At 41.0% G+C, this 18,084-nt stretch overlaps 1 protein-coding gene across 1 annotated transcript in view; it reads right to left on the reverse strand.

The window, feature by feature from the left end:
* The window catches only part of LOC118369715 (cGMP-dependent protein kinase 1), a 140,670-nt gene extending 122,945 nt beyond the window's left edge, over positions 1-17,725 (reverse strand). The window contains exon 1 of the mRNA XM_035754346.2: positions 17,068-17,725. Within this exon, the coding sequence (XP_035610239.1) occupies positions 17,068-17,327 (260 nt within the window). The 5' untranslated portion in view covers positions 17,328-17,725. The remainder of the gene's footprint in view (positions 1-17,067) is intronic.
* Between the last annotated feature and the right edge of the window lie 359 nt (positions 17,726-18,084).

Below are 18,084 nucleotides of genomic sequence, written 5' to 3' on the forward strand. Positions count from 1 at the left end.
CTGGAGCAGTGGAAACACGTTCTCTGGAGTGATGAATCAAGCTTCACCATCTGGCAGTCCGACAGACGAATCTGGGATTGGCGGATGCCAGGAGAACGCTACCTGCCCGAATGCATAGTGCCAACAGTAAAGTTTGGTGGAGGAGGAATAATGGTCTGGGGCTGTTTTTCATGGATCGGGCTAGGCCCCTTAGTTCCAGTGAAGGTAAAACTTAACGCTACAGCATACGTTCTAGACCATTCTGTGCTTCAAACTTTGTTGCAACAATTTGGGGAAGGCCCTTTCCTGTTTCAGTATGACAATGACCCCGTGCACAAAGCGAGGTGCATGCAGAAATGGTTGGTTGAGAATGGTGTGGAAGAACATGATTGACCTCCACCAGAGCCCTGACCTCAACCCCATCGAACACCTTTGGGATGAACTGGAAGGCCGACTGCGAGCCAGGCTTAATCGCCCAGCATCAGTGCCCAACCTCAGTAATGCTCTTGTGGCTGAACGGAAGCAAATCCCAGTAGCAATATTCCAACATCTGGTGGAAAGCCTTTCCAGAAGAGTGGAGGCTGTTATAGCAGCAAAGGGGGGACCATCTCCATATTAATGCCTGTGGTTGTGGAATGAGTTGTTCGATCAGCAGATGTCCACATACTTTTGGTAATGTAGTGGACCGTTTTAAGTCCTTTCAGATGTCTGATGCACGAGGGGTCAAAAAGCTATAGAAGTCTTGATTCATTTACACCATATCAAGGCAGAGGGATGGGGGGTGATAATGAGGATGATGGTGACCTGAGTGGGAGGTAACTGTATCCCTCTGGTGAGGTAATGACCAGCACCTTCCTTATCTAATCTGCAGTCTTCGCTCTGAGCTGTGGTGTCCGCTTGTGTTATGTCATTAATGCATCTAAAACACACTGAACTTCATTAGACCTTATGCTCACTGGTCTCATCCAGAAGACCTTACATCACTGATGAAGGCAAATGCAGATTAAGGTTTATGTTAAATCAAAATGCAGGGATGTGTTATATTGTAAAATCAAAGGGTGGTAGTCACTAGATAGTCATGTCAGAAAGGCCATTGTAATTTCGTCACTAATGACAAACAAGTAGCCTACATTAGCTTTTTATTCTTAAATTAGTGGTAGGGTCAGGCTTAAGGTCAAGGTTGGGGTTAATGGTTAGAATCGTATTTGTGGTTAGAAAGAGCTGTAGCTCTGATCATTCCACCATGGCCAGTCACCAGACAGTATGATGACCTGAAAAAAAGATCAAAGCTGCCCTCTTGTGGTTGTATGTGATACCAGTGACTGAGCAGTTAGGGAGAATATCTGACAGCTCATAGAATGTCTGGTGCACACACTTCTGTTCAATGAAACTCAGAAACCAATGATCTAGAGAAATCCCATTATTGGATCCTTACCATTCTGAACTATAATATATATCTTAATAATATTATTCATAATATTTCATTAATAATAATAATAATAATATATAATAATATATGCTTTTAGCGGCTTACAGTTATGCGTGCATTCATTTTACATACGGGTGTCCCGGGGATTAGAACCCACTATACTGGCTTTGCAAGCGCCATGCTCTACAAACTAAGCTATTGAGGACCACAAACTGTGATCACACCACAAACTGCGTCTGAAGGATCCTTCTCCATGTTTTCGAAAGGTCTAGATAGAAGAGTTTATGCTGCCCAACCATTCAACAGCTGTTTTTACCATGTTATTATGTGCTATGACAATGCTATTACAGCTCTATTATCACACTGTAAGACTGGCTATGATACGGTGACAGTGATATATCATATTGGCTGTAATAGTGTGGCGATGAGAGTTGGCTTGAAGATCAAGAGCCTGAACCTTTTAGTGGGTGCTTCAGGGACAACACAGTTTAAACAACTCGGACATAATATATGATATGGTAAAACAAGAATGCTTATCACTTATGCAAAGGAACAGTTTAAGTGCCAAATTTGTCCTCGTTTCCCTTTTAGCTTCAGATGTCATTTGTGAGGAAATAAAGTATTAGTGTAAACAAAATACTTTACTGAAGACCATATTACACAAACCTACATACCTACACATTCAGGATCTTAATTTGATCACCCTGTTGCAGGATAACTTTTCTGAAACTTTCCAGGAAATGTAAAACGTGTAGTGTATTTGAAGTTTGAAAAGGCTTCTGAAGTTTGTCATTTCCACTTTGAAATTCCAGACTTGATTTTCCCTTACGAAAAATGTATTAACCCCTAGAAAAAATGTTCAATAATTATAATCCACACAATAATTCACATTTCTTGTGGCTGCAGGATTATTTTCCTGCTGTAGCAAACTGGCTCAAATTAAGATCCTACAACTGTATGAGGCATTCTAGGTACAGGAATTTTTCCTGGCCAAGTAATATGACCAGGAAAACATGCCCTGCATCCCAATACTTCCCTTTACGGGAAAAAAGACTGGAATAAGAAGTATAGTGGATGAACACTCAGTCTATGTCCCATGCTTAAACCAATGCTTTTATATTTGTAGGGAGTAGGGCACTGATCACATCAACTCCTGGCCCTAGGAATTATTTACATCTTCTGGATGGCCGCTGTTTTGCAAACTCTGACCCAACTTTGGTATTTTGTCATTTATTTCTACTCTATTTTCACGAAATGTATCCGTTATTGTTTCTTACAACCGACAAGACCTCTTGAACATTAGATCGGAAGTTACTTACACCAATTCCTGCTTCTACTTCGATTCATCGGCCCTGGACTCTCTGTAATTCCAACCCAATTTCCGGGCTACCCAAGAGGAAGAACTGGTGTTACAGAGGCAAGAGAGGGGGATCCTGGTGAGATTAAGGCAAAGGGAAAACCGGCCACCTCTTCCCTCCATTCTACTGGATAATGTACAGTCACTAGATAATAAGATGGATGACCTCCGATCGCGGATTGGCTTCAAACGGGACTCTCGGAACTGCAATATTCTTTGCTTTTCAAAAACCTGGCTCTCGGACAAGATAACCCCATGGTTATCCAACTCAATGGATTCTCCATTCACCGGGTGGATAGGACAGTGAAGTCAGGGAAATCAAGAGGGGAGGGGTTTGCCTCTTCATCAACTCTAAGTGGTGTGCTAATTCCAGTGCGGTGGACGTGTCAACCCACTGTTCAACCGTTTTGGAATACCTGATGGTCAAATGCCGACCCTTCTATCTCCCGAGGGAGTTTTCAGCTGTTATAGTGACTGCTGTATACAGGACAATAAAAATAACAAGCTGGCGCTTAACAAACTACACAAATCTATAAACAAGCAGGAAAACCTATACCCAGAGGCTGCCTTTCTGGTTGCCGCAATTTTAATTTGGCGTTACTAAGACATGTGATGCCCTATCTTCCATCAACAGGTCTCCAACGCCACAAGCAGGGATAAAGTCCTAGACCACTGCTATTGTGCATGAAGCAAACTTGACAATGAAGCATTAGGTACACCTCTACTCCACAATGATGGTCAATAGGTCAACTTTCAGCAACCAGATAAGTAGATAATAAGCAAGCATACAAGGCCCTCCCTTGTCCGCCATTCGGTAAATCAGATCATTACTGCAGACTTTGACTTCCTGTTTACAAGCTGAAGCTGAAACAGAAAGTACCCACTATTCGCTCAGTTGAGCCAGAATCAGAATCAGAGGTTATGCTACAGGACTGCTTTGCTAGCGTTGATTGGAATATGTTTTTCGGGGCATTGGAAATGAATCAGCAGCGTTGTACCCATGGTGAGGGTTTGCTGCTTCTCCAATCAAAAGCCCTGGATTAACACTGAGGTTGGTGCTAAACTAAAGAACAGGGCTACCGCACAGAGAGCTTTGTCCTGGCCAAGTGATATGCTACAGCAAAAGACTGAAATAAGTACAAGAAGGCCTGCTATTTCCTTTGCAGAGTCATCAAATGAGCAAAAGGACAATTTAGGAATTAGGTGGAATCATATTGCACAGGCTCCAACACCCACCGCATGTGGCAGGGGCTACAGCCCAATAAGGATTATAAAGGAAGACCCAACCGTGATCTGCCTAACGATGCCTCTCTACCAGACAAACTCAATGCATTTTATGCACGTTTTGACAACAACAACATCGAGACAGGTGTGAGGGCTGTCACCGACCCAGAGGATTGGGTAATGTCGCTCTCTGAGGCTGAAGTGAGAGGGTCTTTAATTAGGTCAACACCCGCAAGGACGTGGGCCCGAAAGGTATTCCAAGGTGCATTCTCAGAGCATGGACAAAACAGCTGGAAGGCATATTCAAAATAATTTCCAACCTCTCCTTGTCCCAGTCTATAATCCCCACAAGTTTTAAGATGACCAAAATCATTCCTGTTCCTAAGAACTCTGAGGCTTCAAGCCACTATGACTACCTCCCTGTAGCAGTCACTTCTGTAATCATGAAGTGCTTTGAAAGGCTTGTTATGGCACACATTAACTCCACCATCTCAGCCACCCTAGACCCACTCCAATTAGCATACCGCCTCAACAGATCCATAGACGACGCAATCTCGATTGCTCTCCACACTGCCCTCACCGACCTAGATAAGAGGAATACCTTGTGAGAATGCTGTTCATTGACTACAGCTCAATGTTCAACACCATTGTCCCCTCCAAGATTGTCACCGAGCTTAGGACACTGGGTCTGAAAACCTTGCTCTTCAACTGGATCCCAATGGGCCGACCCCAGAGGGTGAGGGTAGGCAACATCACCTCTGCCACGCTGACCCTTAACACAGGGGTGTGTGCTTAGTCCCCTCCACTCCCTCTTCACCCACAACTGTGTGGCCACGCACGACTCCAACACCATTATCAAGTTCGCTGACGACACAACGGTGGTAGGCCTGGTCACCGATGACGATGAGTCAGCCTACAGGGAGGAGGTCAGTAACCTGGTAGTGTGGTGCTGGACCAACGACGTCTCCCTCAACGTTAGCAAGACCAAGGAGCTGATCGTGGACTACAGGAAACAGGGTGGGTGAGCAAGTCCTATCCACATCGACTGGGAGGCAGTAGAGCAGGTAGACAGCTTCAAATTCCTCTGTGTCCAAATCACTAAAGAGTTAAAATGATCTAAACACACATGCACAGCTGTGAAGAAGGTGTGACAGTGTCTCTTCCCCCTCAGGAGGTTGAAAAGGTTTGGCAAGGGCCCTCAAATCCTTAAAAGGTTCTATAGCTGTACCATTGAGAGCATATTGACTGGCTGCACCACTGCTTCGTTTGGCAATAGCACCGCCCTCGATTGCATGGTGCTACAGAGGGTTGTGCAGACAGCCAAGAACATCACTGGGGCCAAGCTCCCTGCCATCCAGGACATCTATATCAGGCGGTGTGAAAAGAAGGCCCGGAAAGACTCATCAAAGTCTTCGTACACCCAAGCCATAGACTATTTTCTCTGCTGCTGCATGGCAAGAGGTTACAGGTGCATCAAGTCTGACACCAACAGGCTCTTGAACAGCTTCTATCACCAAACAATATTGACTGATACATAGCTAACAAATTAGCTACACAGACTATCTGTACACCTTGCATCTTTAATGACCTCTTATTTTATTAAGCACACTCACACACATCACACCCAAACACTCCATCATTTGTTCACTCACATATAATATGCACATGCATTTATACTCACTCTACACAACCGCACACCCAGTCACATACAAGCTGCTGCTAACCCTCTCCATACAGTGCATTCGGAAAGTATTCAGACCCCTTTACTTTTTCCACATTTTGTTACGTTACAACCTTATTCTACAATGGATTTTTTTTAAATAAATCCTCATCAATCTACACACAATACCCCATAACGGCAAAGTGAAAATAGGTTTTAGAAAATGTATTCAAAATAAAAAACAGAAATACCTTATGTACTTAAGTATTCAGACCCTTTGCTATGAGACTCGAAATTGAGCTCAGGTATATCCTGTTTCCATTGATCATCCTTGAGATCTTTCTACAACTTGATTGGTCATGATTTGGAAAGGCACACACCTGTCTATATAAGGTCCCACAGTTGACAATGCATGTCAGAGCAAAAACCAAGCCATGAGGTTGAAGGAATTGTCAGTAGAGCTCAGAGACAGGATTGTTTCAAGGCCTAGATCTGGGGAAGGGTACCAAAAAATATCTGCAGTACTGAAGGTCACCAGGAACACAGTGGCTTCCATCATTCTTAAATGGGAGAAGTTTGGAACCATCAAGACTCTACCTAGAGTTGGCCGCCCGGCCAAACTGAGCAATCGGGGGGGAAGGGCCTTGGACAGGGAGGTGACCAAGAACCCAATGGTCACTCAGACAGAGCTCCAGAGTTCCTCTATGGAGATGGAAGAACCTTCCAGAAGGACAACCATCTCTGCAGCACTCCACCAATCAGGCCTTTATGGTAGAGTGGCCAGACGGAAGCCAAAAGGCACCTAAAGGACTCAGACCAAAGAGAAACAACATTCTCTTGTCTGATGAAACCAAGATTGAACTCTTTAGCCTGAATTCCAAGCGTCACGTGTGTAGGAAACCTTGCACCATCCCTGCGGTGAAGCATGGTGGTGGAAGCATCATGCTGGGGGGGTGTTTTTCAGTGGCAGGGACTGTGAGACTATCAGGATCGAGGGAAAGATGAACGGAGCAAAGTACAGAAAGATCCTTGATGAAAACCTGCTCCAGAGCACTCAGGAACACTGGGGTGAAGGTTCACCTTCCAACAGGACGACAACCCTGACCACACAGCCAGGACAGCGCAGGAGTGACTTCGGGACAAGTCTCTGCATGTCCTTGAGTAGCCCAGCCAGAGCCCAGACTTGAACCTGATCGAACATCTCTGGAGAGATCTGAAAATAGCTGTGCAGCAATGTTCCCATCCAACCTGACAGATCTTGAGAGCATCTACAGAGAAGAATGGGAGAAACTCCCCAAATACAGGTGTGCCGAGCTTGTAGCATCATACCCAAGAAGACTCAGGACGGTAATCACTGCCAAATGTTCTTCAACAAAGTACTGAGTAAAGGTCTGAATACTTATACAAATGTGATATTGCAGTTTTGTTAGTATTTTTGCTAAAATGTCTGAAAACTTGTGCATGAAGCAAACTTGACAATGAAGCATTAGGTACACCTCTACTCCACAATGACGGTCAATAGGTCAACTTTCAGCAACCAGATAAGAAGATAATAACCTAAATGGCAGCTGACAATACTCCGTCTGGCTACATCTAGAAGTTTCATCCACATACTTTATGGCCAAATTTACATTACACATTAAACATGTGTTTCTCCCTTTGATTTTCCTCCTCTCATCCCCTCCTTTCCCCTCCATCCCTCCCAGCTTTGCAACCTCCCTATGCCCTTCAAACCAACTCTGTGTCGGAGACAGGCTTTAAATTTCATCTCCCCTTACTTCCAGCTCAGCTCTTTCCTATGGCGATCAATAGGAACAGGATCCATTGCTCCAGGCTCTGTAATCCGATGATGGCTGGTGCCAGGTTCTGACACTAATAGAGGTCACTCCGTCTCAGAGTCTCGGACCCCTAGCAGAGCCACGAGCAGGTAGACAAAGCCAGATCCGTTAAATAACAACACACATCCCATCCTCTAACCAGGAATGAAGACATGCCATCCTTTTCATCAGCTAACTGTGGCCTTGGACCACTACTGTATCAGCAACCCGGAAGGTATTCTTCTTAATAGAAGAGAACAAATACCAGAAGACTTGAAAGGAATTATTTTTCACTTTCATGGCATTACTCTTTATGGATAATGACATTGTCTTCTGACAAATGGCGTCATGCTAACTGTTTCCAGAAGCCAGCTGCCTTGCAAACTGTGGAAAAATCGCAATTTTGTTCATCGGCATGATACAAGTTACTAACTTCTGAAAATCACTGAGCTTTCCCATTGATCGCTATGGAACACCAGCAGACCTAAAGGCCTGAAAACATTTGTTATCAAAACATTATTTCTAAACATTTCTTCATTATTCTTATTTTTTCAGAATGATCATTATGGCCTGACAGAGCACTGTATAATTCATTAACACTCATGTCATCTTCTTGTCATTTAGTTCTTTCAGAGCAATTTGTTTGTGTAAAAATTTTAATTCCTTTTATCTGGTTACCTGACAGTCAGTTTATATTGGCCTTTTATTGCTTGTGCAGTGGGGTCTGTTTCCAATCTAATCCAGACCCACATAATGGTTAGTATTTGATAACTGTAGGCAGATAATAACCCAAATCTAGTCTTGAGTTTCAGTAATGTAAATTAACCATGACAAGAGACAGTGGAAAATTGTCTCGCCACAAATTAGCTCATGTTAACACAATTTGGCTCTGTAATTTCACTGTGCACATCATGTTGGCATTGAGTCGTTCCATGTCATTTCAGCAAGTCATAACACCCACCATCTCAGATTGTTCTAAAATAATTTAGGTAGTTAGAAACAGGTAAGATAGGCATTACTGAAACATTATTTTGTTGAAATGTAATTTGATCTCTTGGAAATTAAGCTAATTAAGTGCATCTAAATTGGCCATTTTAATGTATAGCATTCAGATCATATTCAATAAATATAGTACCCAAAATCCGATCGGGACCAAACTTCTTCCTACAAATGAACACATGAGAAATCAAATGAAATGGTCAAAACATTTTTACCTGTTCAGAGATATTAGTCATTGAAGTCACTTGCATTATTTACCATAAATTAGTGTGAATGTACCAGGTTTTGACCACTAGATGCAGCGGTTCCTACTATACTGCCACACTCCTTCATACATTCTGCTTATTTCTTGAGTTTATTTTTAGATAATAATAATCAAACAATAATAATTTATTTAACTTGTTTAGCGCTTTTCATTCAATTAAATAATCTCAAAGTGCATAAAAAGCGAAACAAACAACACATTTAAATTGAGATGGTACAGATGGAGATTGAATGTCTCTATTTGGCTCGGGATGAAAGGCTGGGAACTGAGGCAGTTTGGATTGGAAAGTGTAGCTTCATGAGAGGGGGCATCGATGGTACAGCCAGAGAGAAACAAAGACAGTCTGACAAACAGTTCACAACGTCTGCTTCTCTAATAGTCAGTTCCTCTATTGGACCACTCCTCTGTAGGTTCTGGTCCTCCATTGCTGAACATGTGGCACCCACTAGGCTGCTGTAAAGCGCACAAATAAACACCACATCTTGGCAGTGGTCAAGAACAGTCCATGAGCCTCTTCTGCCATCTCTAGAAACAGCATGCAGTACTTGTTGTATTTCTTCCCGGCAGATTAAACAACAGAGCCGGGGATGCATTATTTGAATCAAAACAGCCAGCCAGCTATAAGCCAATAACACTGTATATACTTTCCAATCACAATTCTGCAACTCTAAAAGTCAAGATCACGAGATGTAAGTGATCAACCCCCAGAGCAGTCAAACCCCAAAACATCTATAGAAAAAAATGCTACAAACATCCGATAGATCACAACATTTTTTTTGCAACTTTGTTTAGAAAACCAATAGCTTTTGTTGATGATGAAAATACATTTTGTGGCCATCATTAACTTTCAAGCAAGTTCTCCATGAAAGCAATTCAGTTTGTCCTTCTCTTAGAAACCTAATTCTTCAACCCCAACTCTACTTGAATAGTCCAACACATAGAAGATCTCTGAGATTGGGGGGATTATTAAACTGTATGAAGAATTTTGCTACAAGCCCAAAACTTTGATGGAGAAATGGGCTAGGGGGTAAAATGTGGCGACAACCCTAAAAAAATTTAAACTATTATAAACCATTGCATGGCAGTCGTATGTTTTTCAATAAAATTCTTAGAAAGCAGCTCCATCTATAGTGTTATTAGTGACATTTACTATTAAACCCAACCCAGCCCAATACCATTACTGTTGCAAAACAATATACAGTGTGCATTTGGGACTGTTTCCATTGAAGAGCATTATAGGCCATAACATTGAAGCCATTAGAACTGCGGTAACTTAAGGGTTTGCTTGTTCACCGTGAATGATCTAGCACACACAAAGAGGCCGTGGACACAGATGAAGCATAAGAGAAGGAAAAACTGAATTGATTTTATGGAAGACTGGTATGAATTGTCGGCAGAAGCTACTGGTTTTCTAACCAAAGTTGCGAAACCAGCAAAATGTATAAAAGAGTGTGGCAGTATAGCAGGAAAAGCGGCATCTAGTGGTCAAAATCTAGTACTTTCACACTAATTCATGGTAAATAATGCAAGCAACTTGAATGACACATTTCTTTGAACAGGGGGAAATAACCTTCACCAGACTCACAGGGAATACATTACATACAGTTTCAGTCAAAAGTTTGAACACACCTACACATTCAAGGGTTTTTCTTTATTTTTACTATTTTCTACATTGTAGAATAATAGTGAAGACATCAACGCTATTAAATAACACATGTGGAATCATGTAGTAACCAAAAAAGTGTTATTCAAATGAAAAAATATATTTTTTAATTTTACCTTTATTTAACTAGGCAAGTCAGTTAAGAACAATTTCTTATTTTCAATGACGGCCTAGGAACAGTGGGTTAACTGCCTGTTCAGGGGCAGAATGACAGATTTGTACCTTGTCAGCTCGGGGATTTGAACATGAAGTCCAACGCTCTAACCACTAGGCTACCCTGCCGCCCCCTATTCAAAGTAGCCACCCTTTGCCTTGTTGACAGATTTGCACAGTCTTGGCATTCTCTCAACCAGCTTCACCTGGAATGCTTTGCCAACAGTCTTGAAGGAATTCCCACATATGCTGAGCACTTGTTGGCTGCTTTTCCTTAACTCTGCGGTCCAACTCATCCCAAACCATCTCAATTGGGTTGAAGTCGGGTGATTTTGGAGGCCAGGTCATCAGGTCATCTGATGCAGCACACAGCCTGGAGGTGTGTTGGGACATTGTCCTATTGAAAAACAAATGATAGTCCCACTAAGCGCTACCCAGATTGGATGGCGTATCACTGCAGAATGCTGTGGTAGCCATGCTGGTTAAGTGTGCCTTGAATTCTAAATAAATCACAGACAGTGTCACCAGCAAATCACCCCCACACCATCACACCTCCACCTCCATGCGTAACGGTAGGAATCACACATGCGGAGATCATCCGTTCACCTACTCTGCGATCACAATGACACAGTGGTTCGGAACCAAAAATAACACATTTCCACCGGTCTAATGTTCATTGCTCGTATTTTTTGGCCCAAGCAAGTCTATTCTTCTTATTGGTGTCCTTTAGTAATGGTTTCTAAGCAGCAATTCAACCATGAAGGCCTGATTCACTCAGTCTCCTCTGAACAGTTGATGTTGAGATGTGTCTGTTACTTGAACTCTCCAACGAACTTACCCTCTGCAGCAGAGGTCAATCTGGGTCTTCCTTTCCTATGGCGGTCATTGCTTTAAAAAGTAACTTTTCTACTATGGGGGAGAGTAGATTGAAATAGGCTAGTGCTTTTGCTGTTCATTAGGCCTACTCATCATGTTGACTGACAAAAAGTAAATGTAGACAGTTCTTCCAATATCTTCAATATGCGCCATGGAATTGGATAAGGACGCACGCAGTTGTGTCCCCGATGTGTCTGTCTTCACTTGTAGCCTTTGAGACAGACCCGATCATGCGACGGGCCTTGGCTAATAATAATTGACCTATTTGAGAGAGCCATGTGAGTGAGAGGGGCTTTGAAGCATCCAGCCAGGAGAAGGGATTTATAATTATTATATTCAGCCCAAGGGCACAATGGCCACTGGCCGCAAAAGGCATGTTTTTTATTAAGGGGCATTATGGCCACACAAAGGGGATCCCGCCGGGAAATTTGAGGCATTATCAAATTGTGAATGAGAGACTGATGAAGTGTGTACAGCCTAGAGGTTGACCGATTAATCGGCATGGCCAATTAATTAGGGCCGATTTCAAGTTTTCATAACAATCGGTAATCTGTATTTTTGGATGCCGATTATGGCCGATTACATTGCAATCTACGAGGAGACTGGGGGCAGGCTGACCACCTGTTACGCGAGTGCAGCAAGGAGCCAAAGTAAGTTGCTAGCTAGTATTAAACTTATCTTGTAAAAAACAATCAATCTTAACATAATCACAATTTAACTACAAATGGTTGATGATATTACTAGCTTAACTAGCTTGTCCCACATTGCATTTAATCAATGCGTTGCCTGTCCATTTATCATCGAATCACAGTCTACTTCGCCAAACGTGTGATGATTTAACAAAAGCGCATTCGCGTCAGGGTATATGCAGCAGTTTGGGCCACCTGGCTCGTTGCGAACTGTATGAAGACCATTTCTTCCTAACAAAAACCGTAATTAATTTGCCAGAATTTTACGTGATTATGACATAACATTGAAGGTTGTGCAATGTAACATCAATATTTAGACATAGGGTTGCCCCCCTTTCGATAAAATACGGAACGGTTCCGTATTGTTTTCGAAATGATCGTTTCTGGATTTGACCATATTAATGACCTAAGGCTTGTATTTCTGTGTGTTTTATATTATAATTAAGTGTATGATTTGATATTTGATAGAGCAATCTGACTGAGAGGTGGTAGGCAGCAGCAGGCTGATAAGCATTCATTCAAACAGAACTTTCCTGCGTTTGCCAGCAGCTCTTTGCCATGCTTGAAGCACAGAGCTGTTTATGACTTCAAGCCTATCAACTCCCGAGATTAGGCAGGCAATATTATAGTGCCTATAAGAACATCCAATAGTCAAAGGTATATCAAATACAAATGGGATAGAGAGAAACAGTCCTATATTTCCTATAATAACTACAACCTAAAACTTCTTAACTGGGAATATTGAAGACTCGTGTTAAAAGGAACCACCAGCTTTCATATGTTCTCATGTTCTGAGCAAAAAACGTAAACGTTAGCTTTTTTGGCACATATTGCACTTTTACTTTCTTCTCCAACACTGTGTTTTTGCATTATTTAAACCAAATTGAACATGTATCATTATTTACTTGAGACTAAATTGATTTGATTGATGTATTATGTTAAAGTTAAAATAAAAGTGTTCATTCAGTATTGTTGTAATTGTCATTATTACAAATATATATATATGTGAAAATTGGCCGATTACTCGGTATCAGCTTTTTTTGGTCCTCCAATAATCGGTATCGGTATTGGCGTTGAAAAATGCTTTCATGCAGCTTTTTTCAAATCATTAAAAATCTAAACCTATAACTAAAGTTACATAAATAACTCTAAATGAAGCATATAGGAGTACCTGTTTCTTTGTTAGCCGCTCAACACAGAAATGTCGCATGTGCGCACTCCCTCAAATCATTTGGAGAAAATATCCTTTCTATTTTATTCAGCTGTGTTTAACTGTATTCTTAACACTATAAAATAATATAAAACAATGTCACGGAATTCTAAGCAAATCTTGTCTGTTAAATTATCTAGTGTAGCCCACAGCCATCTGGCATAGCCGGATCAGGGCCTAACATAAGGACAACTCAGAGTATGCTATACTGTGCTTCTGCAATAGACTGCATTTTATTCATATCATGTTTCTTTAGACCTGTCTAAAATAAATCATGGATTTATTGTGACGGTGTAGGCTACATTACATGGATGTATTAGACTTTTTTTATTTAAATGTTCCAAAGGTCTGCCTCAAAGGCTTGTAGGCCATGTGTGGAAGACGGGCGATGCTAAATGTGTTTATGTTCATTAACGGTCAATTACCGTGAGACTGGCAGTTATTTGCTTGACAATCACCGGCTGACAAAATTTCATGACAGCCACAACCCTAGGTGGGGGGTGCATGGGTGGCTTTTTGACAACAACAACAACAACAAATCCTCATGTCTTACTCATTGGTAGTAAGAAGTCTGGTCCAAATTGGATATTTTTGACCTCTATTTGTTAAATATTAGCTGGATCCTATAAATTAAAATGGCTAGTTTGGGTGCAATCAATAAACTTAATTTCTCAGAGATCTAATTCAATTTCAACAAAATGTTTCATGGATTCAATTTGATCTGTTATTAACTACAGAAGCAATTTCAGGACAATCTGAAATGGTGGGTTTCAAAATCCTCTTTCTTGTGCTTTTTGAAGTGGAACGACCCTATTACAAGCCATTTGTCCTGATTAACTTGTATTACTGTACTGAGGATATGTGATGTGTGTGTGTGTGTGTGTGTGTGTGTGTGTGTGTGTGTGTGTGTGTGTGTGTGTGTGTGTGTGTGTGTGTGTGTGTGTGTGTGTGTGTGTGTGTGTGTGTGTGTGTGTGTGTGTGTGTGTGCGTGCGTGCGTGCGTGCGTGCGTGCGTGCGTGCGTGTGTGTCAATATCACAGGAACAACCTTCAGAGAGTAAAAAGGAAGTGACAGTGAAATCCACAGTGAAACAGACTTTATGAATGAGCTTGTGTTGTTCAGGAAGCCTATAAAATAACAGAAAACTAATGTAGGTGCTATTTGTGCATGACTGTGGTATGTTGACTTGCCCTTGTTAAATTGTCAGGAATATACTCAAATATTTTGATCAATACTTTATCTGAAGTGTATGCTTAGTAACTTCTTAGGCCGGATATCAATGAATCAATCTGATTAGGCCTACAGAAGAGGCCTTCATCCCATTCTAAAATAACAGATCTGTATCCATTAATTTCCTCTGTGTTTCCTATCAGGATGTCAAATTTCACAGTCAGTTACCAGACCAAGGGAGTCGGTACTTCAAAGAATGAACCCTAATATTTTAGAACATCAAACACTGAAGCTACAAAGGCGCAAAGCAAGGTGATGAGGAGAGCATATTGTCAAACAAAGAGTTATCTATTGGAGTATTTAAGGGATAGTTCACCCACATTTCAAAATGAAATTGGTTTCTTTACCCTGTAGGCAGCCTATGGACAAGGTATGACAGCAATCCATGCACTGGTTTTATTTCCCTGGTACTGTTTCCAAATGCAAATGTTTAAGAATTTTTGGCACAAATCCCATTCAGGTCATGGGACCAATATTATCATTTTTTATGTCTAAGCCAGCCGAAAGTATCTCAGATGTATTGTGAAGCTCAACAAAGTCCCTTATTATAGAAAGCAGTTTAACATATATTAATAAAAAAATATATATAAATAATTGCATTTTTATATTAATAATGATATTTTATATAAAAAAGTATTTATCAATATCAAAAATGTGAATTGTTTATATAACATTTTCAATTGTCAATATGAATTGTTCAAATGTTTTATATCTATAATTTAATTATTGATATCAATAATGTATTTATATCAAACATTTTATTATAATGACCTTTTTATTTTATTTATTTAACCTTTATTTAAGTAGGCAAGAAGAAAAATTGTTATTTACAATGACGGCCTACCCCGGCCAAACCCGGACGAAGCCCGGCGTCGTACGCCGTCCTATGGGACTCCAAATCATGGCCCGATGTGATACAGTCTGGATTCAAACCAGGGACTGGTTCATGGGGGCGGGATTACATTTGCATGCTCCTACAAAGTCACTGTCTACACACCCCTTGCAGTCTTCCCATTTTGCTACCTTAAAATTAAATCAAAACATTTATTAAATTTGATATTTTTCCTATTGATTAAATCAAAACATGTATTACATTTGATATTTTTCCTTGAAATTAAATCAAAACATTTATTGAATGATATAATTTTCCTGCTGATGTACACAACCTACTCCACATTTTCAAAGTGAAAGAAAAATGATAGAACATTTTCCAAATTTATTGAAAATAATAAACTAAGATGTCTTGATTGCATATGTTTCCACACCCCAGAGTTAATCATTGGTGGAAGCACCTTTGGTAGCCATAACAGCTGTGAATAATTTTGAATAACATTATACCAGCTTTGCACAACTCTTATGGCAACATATATGCATCGTTTTTGTCAAAATTGCTCAAACTCAGTAGATTTGGTTGGGAATCACTGCAATATTCAATGATTGTCACTGATTTTCAATCAGATTAAGGTCAGGACTGAGACTACTAGACCATTCAGGAACACCCAACACCTCTTAGAAAGTCATTCTGGTTTGTCTGACATTAGAATTTGTGTAAATGTTTAGCTGAAAAATGATCATTCTTATATCAATAATTCGAATTATTGATATCGATTATAAACCTTTTGATATCAACACTTCTAATTATTGACATAACATTTAAATTACTAATATAAAAACGATTTCTCAATTGAATCCTATGGGGATCTATTGGAATTAAAAATGCAATTATTGATTTGAAAAATTGTAATTATTGATATTGAAATTCCATTATTGATGTAAAAAAATACAGTTATTGATATAAAAAAATATAATTAATATATGTTAATACGGCTTTCCATACACTTATAGATGATTTCAACATGATTAACTAAAAATGATAATATCGGTCCCATGGCTTGAATGGGATTTGTGCCAATGCTAAATTGGATTTGTGCCACAATTGTATTCTGAAATAGTGCCAGGGAAAATAAACCAAAAAATATATTTCTGTCATACCTTGTCAATACACTGCTTACAGGGTAAGGTAACTGATGCCATTTGTCATTTGGGTGAACTATCCCTTTAAATATCCTCAGACGTGCACTTCGGGCGCTCAGCATCCAGCTACTAAAACCAATAATGCATCGTGGTTCCTCCACTCTACCTCCGGTGGGAATGCAAAGATGGATCGGATCAATCATAAACTTCTCTCGGAAGCCTAATTTGGCGCTACGCCATCCGCCCCAAGAATGAACGCGCTCGCGCTACCCCATTCACGGAAGCGCGTCTCCATCTCCACAGTAGGAGGGCTCAGCCCTGTTGTGATTGTGAATGATTGGCATCCAATGGGCTGACATCACACTCATGTCTACCTATCTGTTTCAAGTAGGCTAGTCTAAATGCAACCCGTACCATTAGGCTACATTTGTTCAGTTTTTTCTAAAAAGCATCAATTGCACACGATGGATAAACATACTAGTTTTGCGGTATATAAACCCTAAATTAATCGACACCAACAACAACCACTTTATACTCTCTTACCAGTCGGACTTGACATATTTCCGAAAGGCTTGTCTCGACAGGTCTTGGTAGTTTTGAGGCTCCGCGGAGATGCCTTGCGCCCGAGTCCTGGTCCTCGGTCCTATAAGTTGAGCGCTGGGCAATACGGACTGACATTTGTGCAGTTTCCTCTTCAATTCTTGGATCTCGTCCTCCCTGTCCGCCAGACGCCTCTCCAAGTCCCGTATCCTGTCCTCCTTCAACATTAAAATATTGGCAAAGTCCTCTTCCAGGTCGCTCATGATGAAATCTGACTTCACTTGTTTCCCCTCGAAAAACACAATTCCGATATTTACGGTCAGAATTCCGTTGTTTACAATGGGATAAACGAAGCTCCGCGGTGCGTATTGAGAAGGATCCCTTTGTAATCCACGTGTTTTTTCGGAAGGTGCTGAGAAGAGGGGATTTAAATCGGTGTTTAAAACAGTCGAGCCGGCGGTTGATAAATCCAAGAAGCACTTGTCCACATACAGAGACCCTGACCCTCCAGGGAAGTTGGGAACTATTGATGATCCTTCATTGACAAACCAATTAGAGCAGCCCTTCCTCTTTGGGGACGCAGGCCGTCATGCTGCAGAGAAACTCGGTTTGCGCTCCAGACTGTAACGGCGACTCTGCATCACTGACTGCCCCAACACAGCCTAGAGATTTTTTTTGCGTTGTCAAATTCTCACCGTTACAATCACCAACACAAAGCTTCTGGAACGCCCTTTGATCCAAGAGGCTGACCCAGCCCAGTGAAACTCGATCTGGCTAGGGATCTGATTTACAAGGTTGCTAGATTAGAGTGCTAGTTTGGGCACTAGTTTGGGTTTTGTCATTAGACTAGCCTATATGCAACTCCTTTAGGCAATAACAACCCATGCAATTACTTTAGACATGGAATTTGTGGTTCCATACAAGGACCATTTCATTATTCAATCAAACATTTAGAGTCCCTCCAAACAAACACAATGTTTTATAGAATAAACTGTAATATCTAAACTGTAAGCAGCACCT

The sequence above is a fragment of the Oncorhynchus keta genome, chromosome 36 (assembly GCF_023373465.1).
Source record: "Oncorhynchus keta strain PuntledgeMale-10-30-2019 chromosome 36, Oket_V2, whole genome shotgun sequence".
NCBI lineage: Eukaryota > Metazoa > Chordata > Actinopteri > Salmoniformes > Salmonidae > Oncorhynchus > Oncorhynchus keta.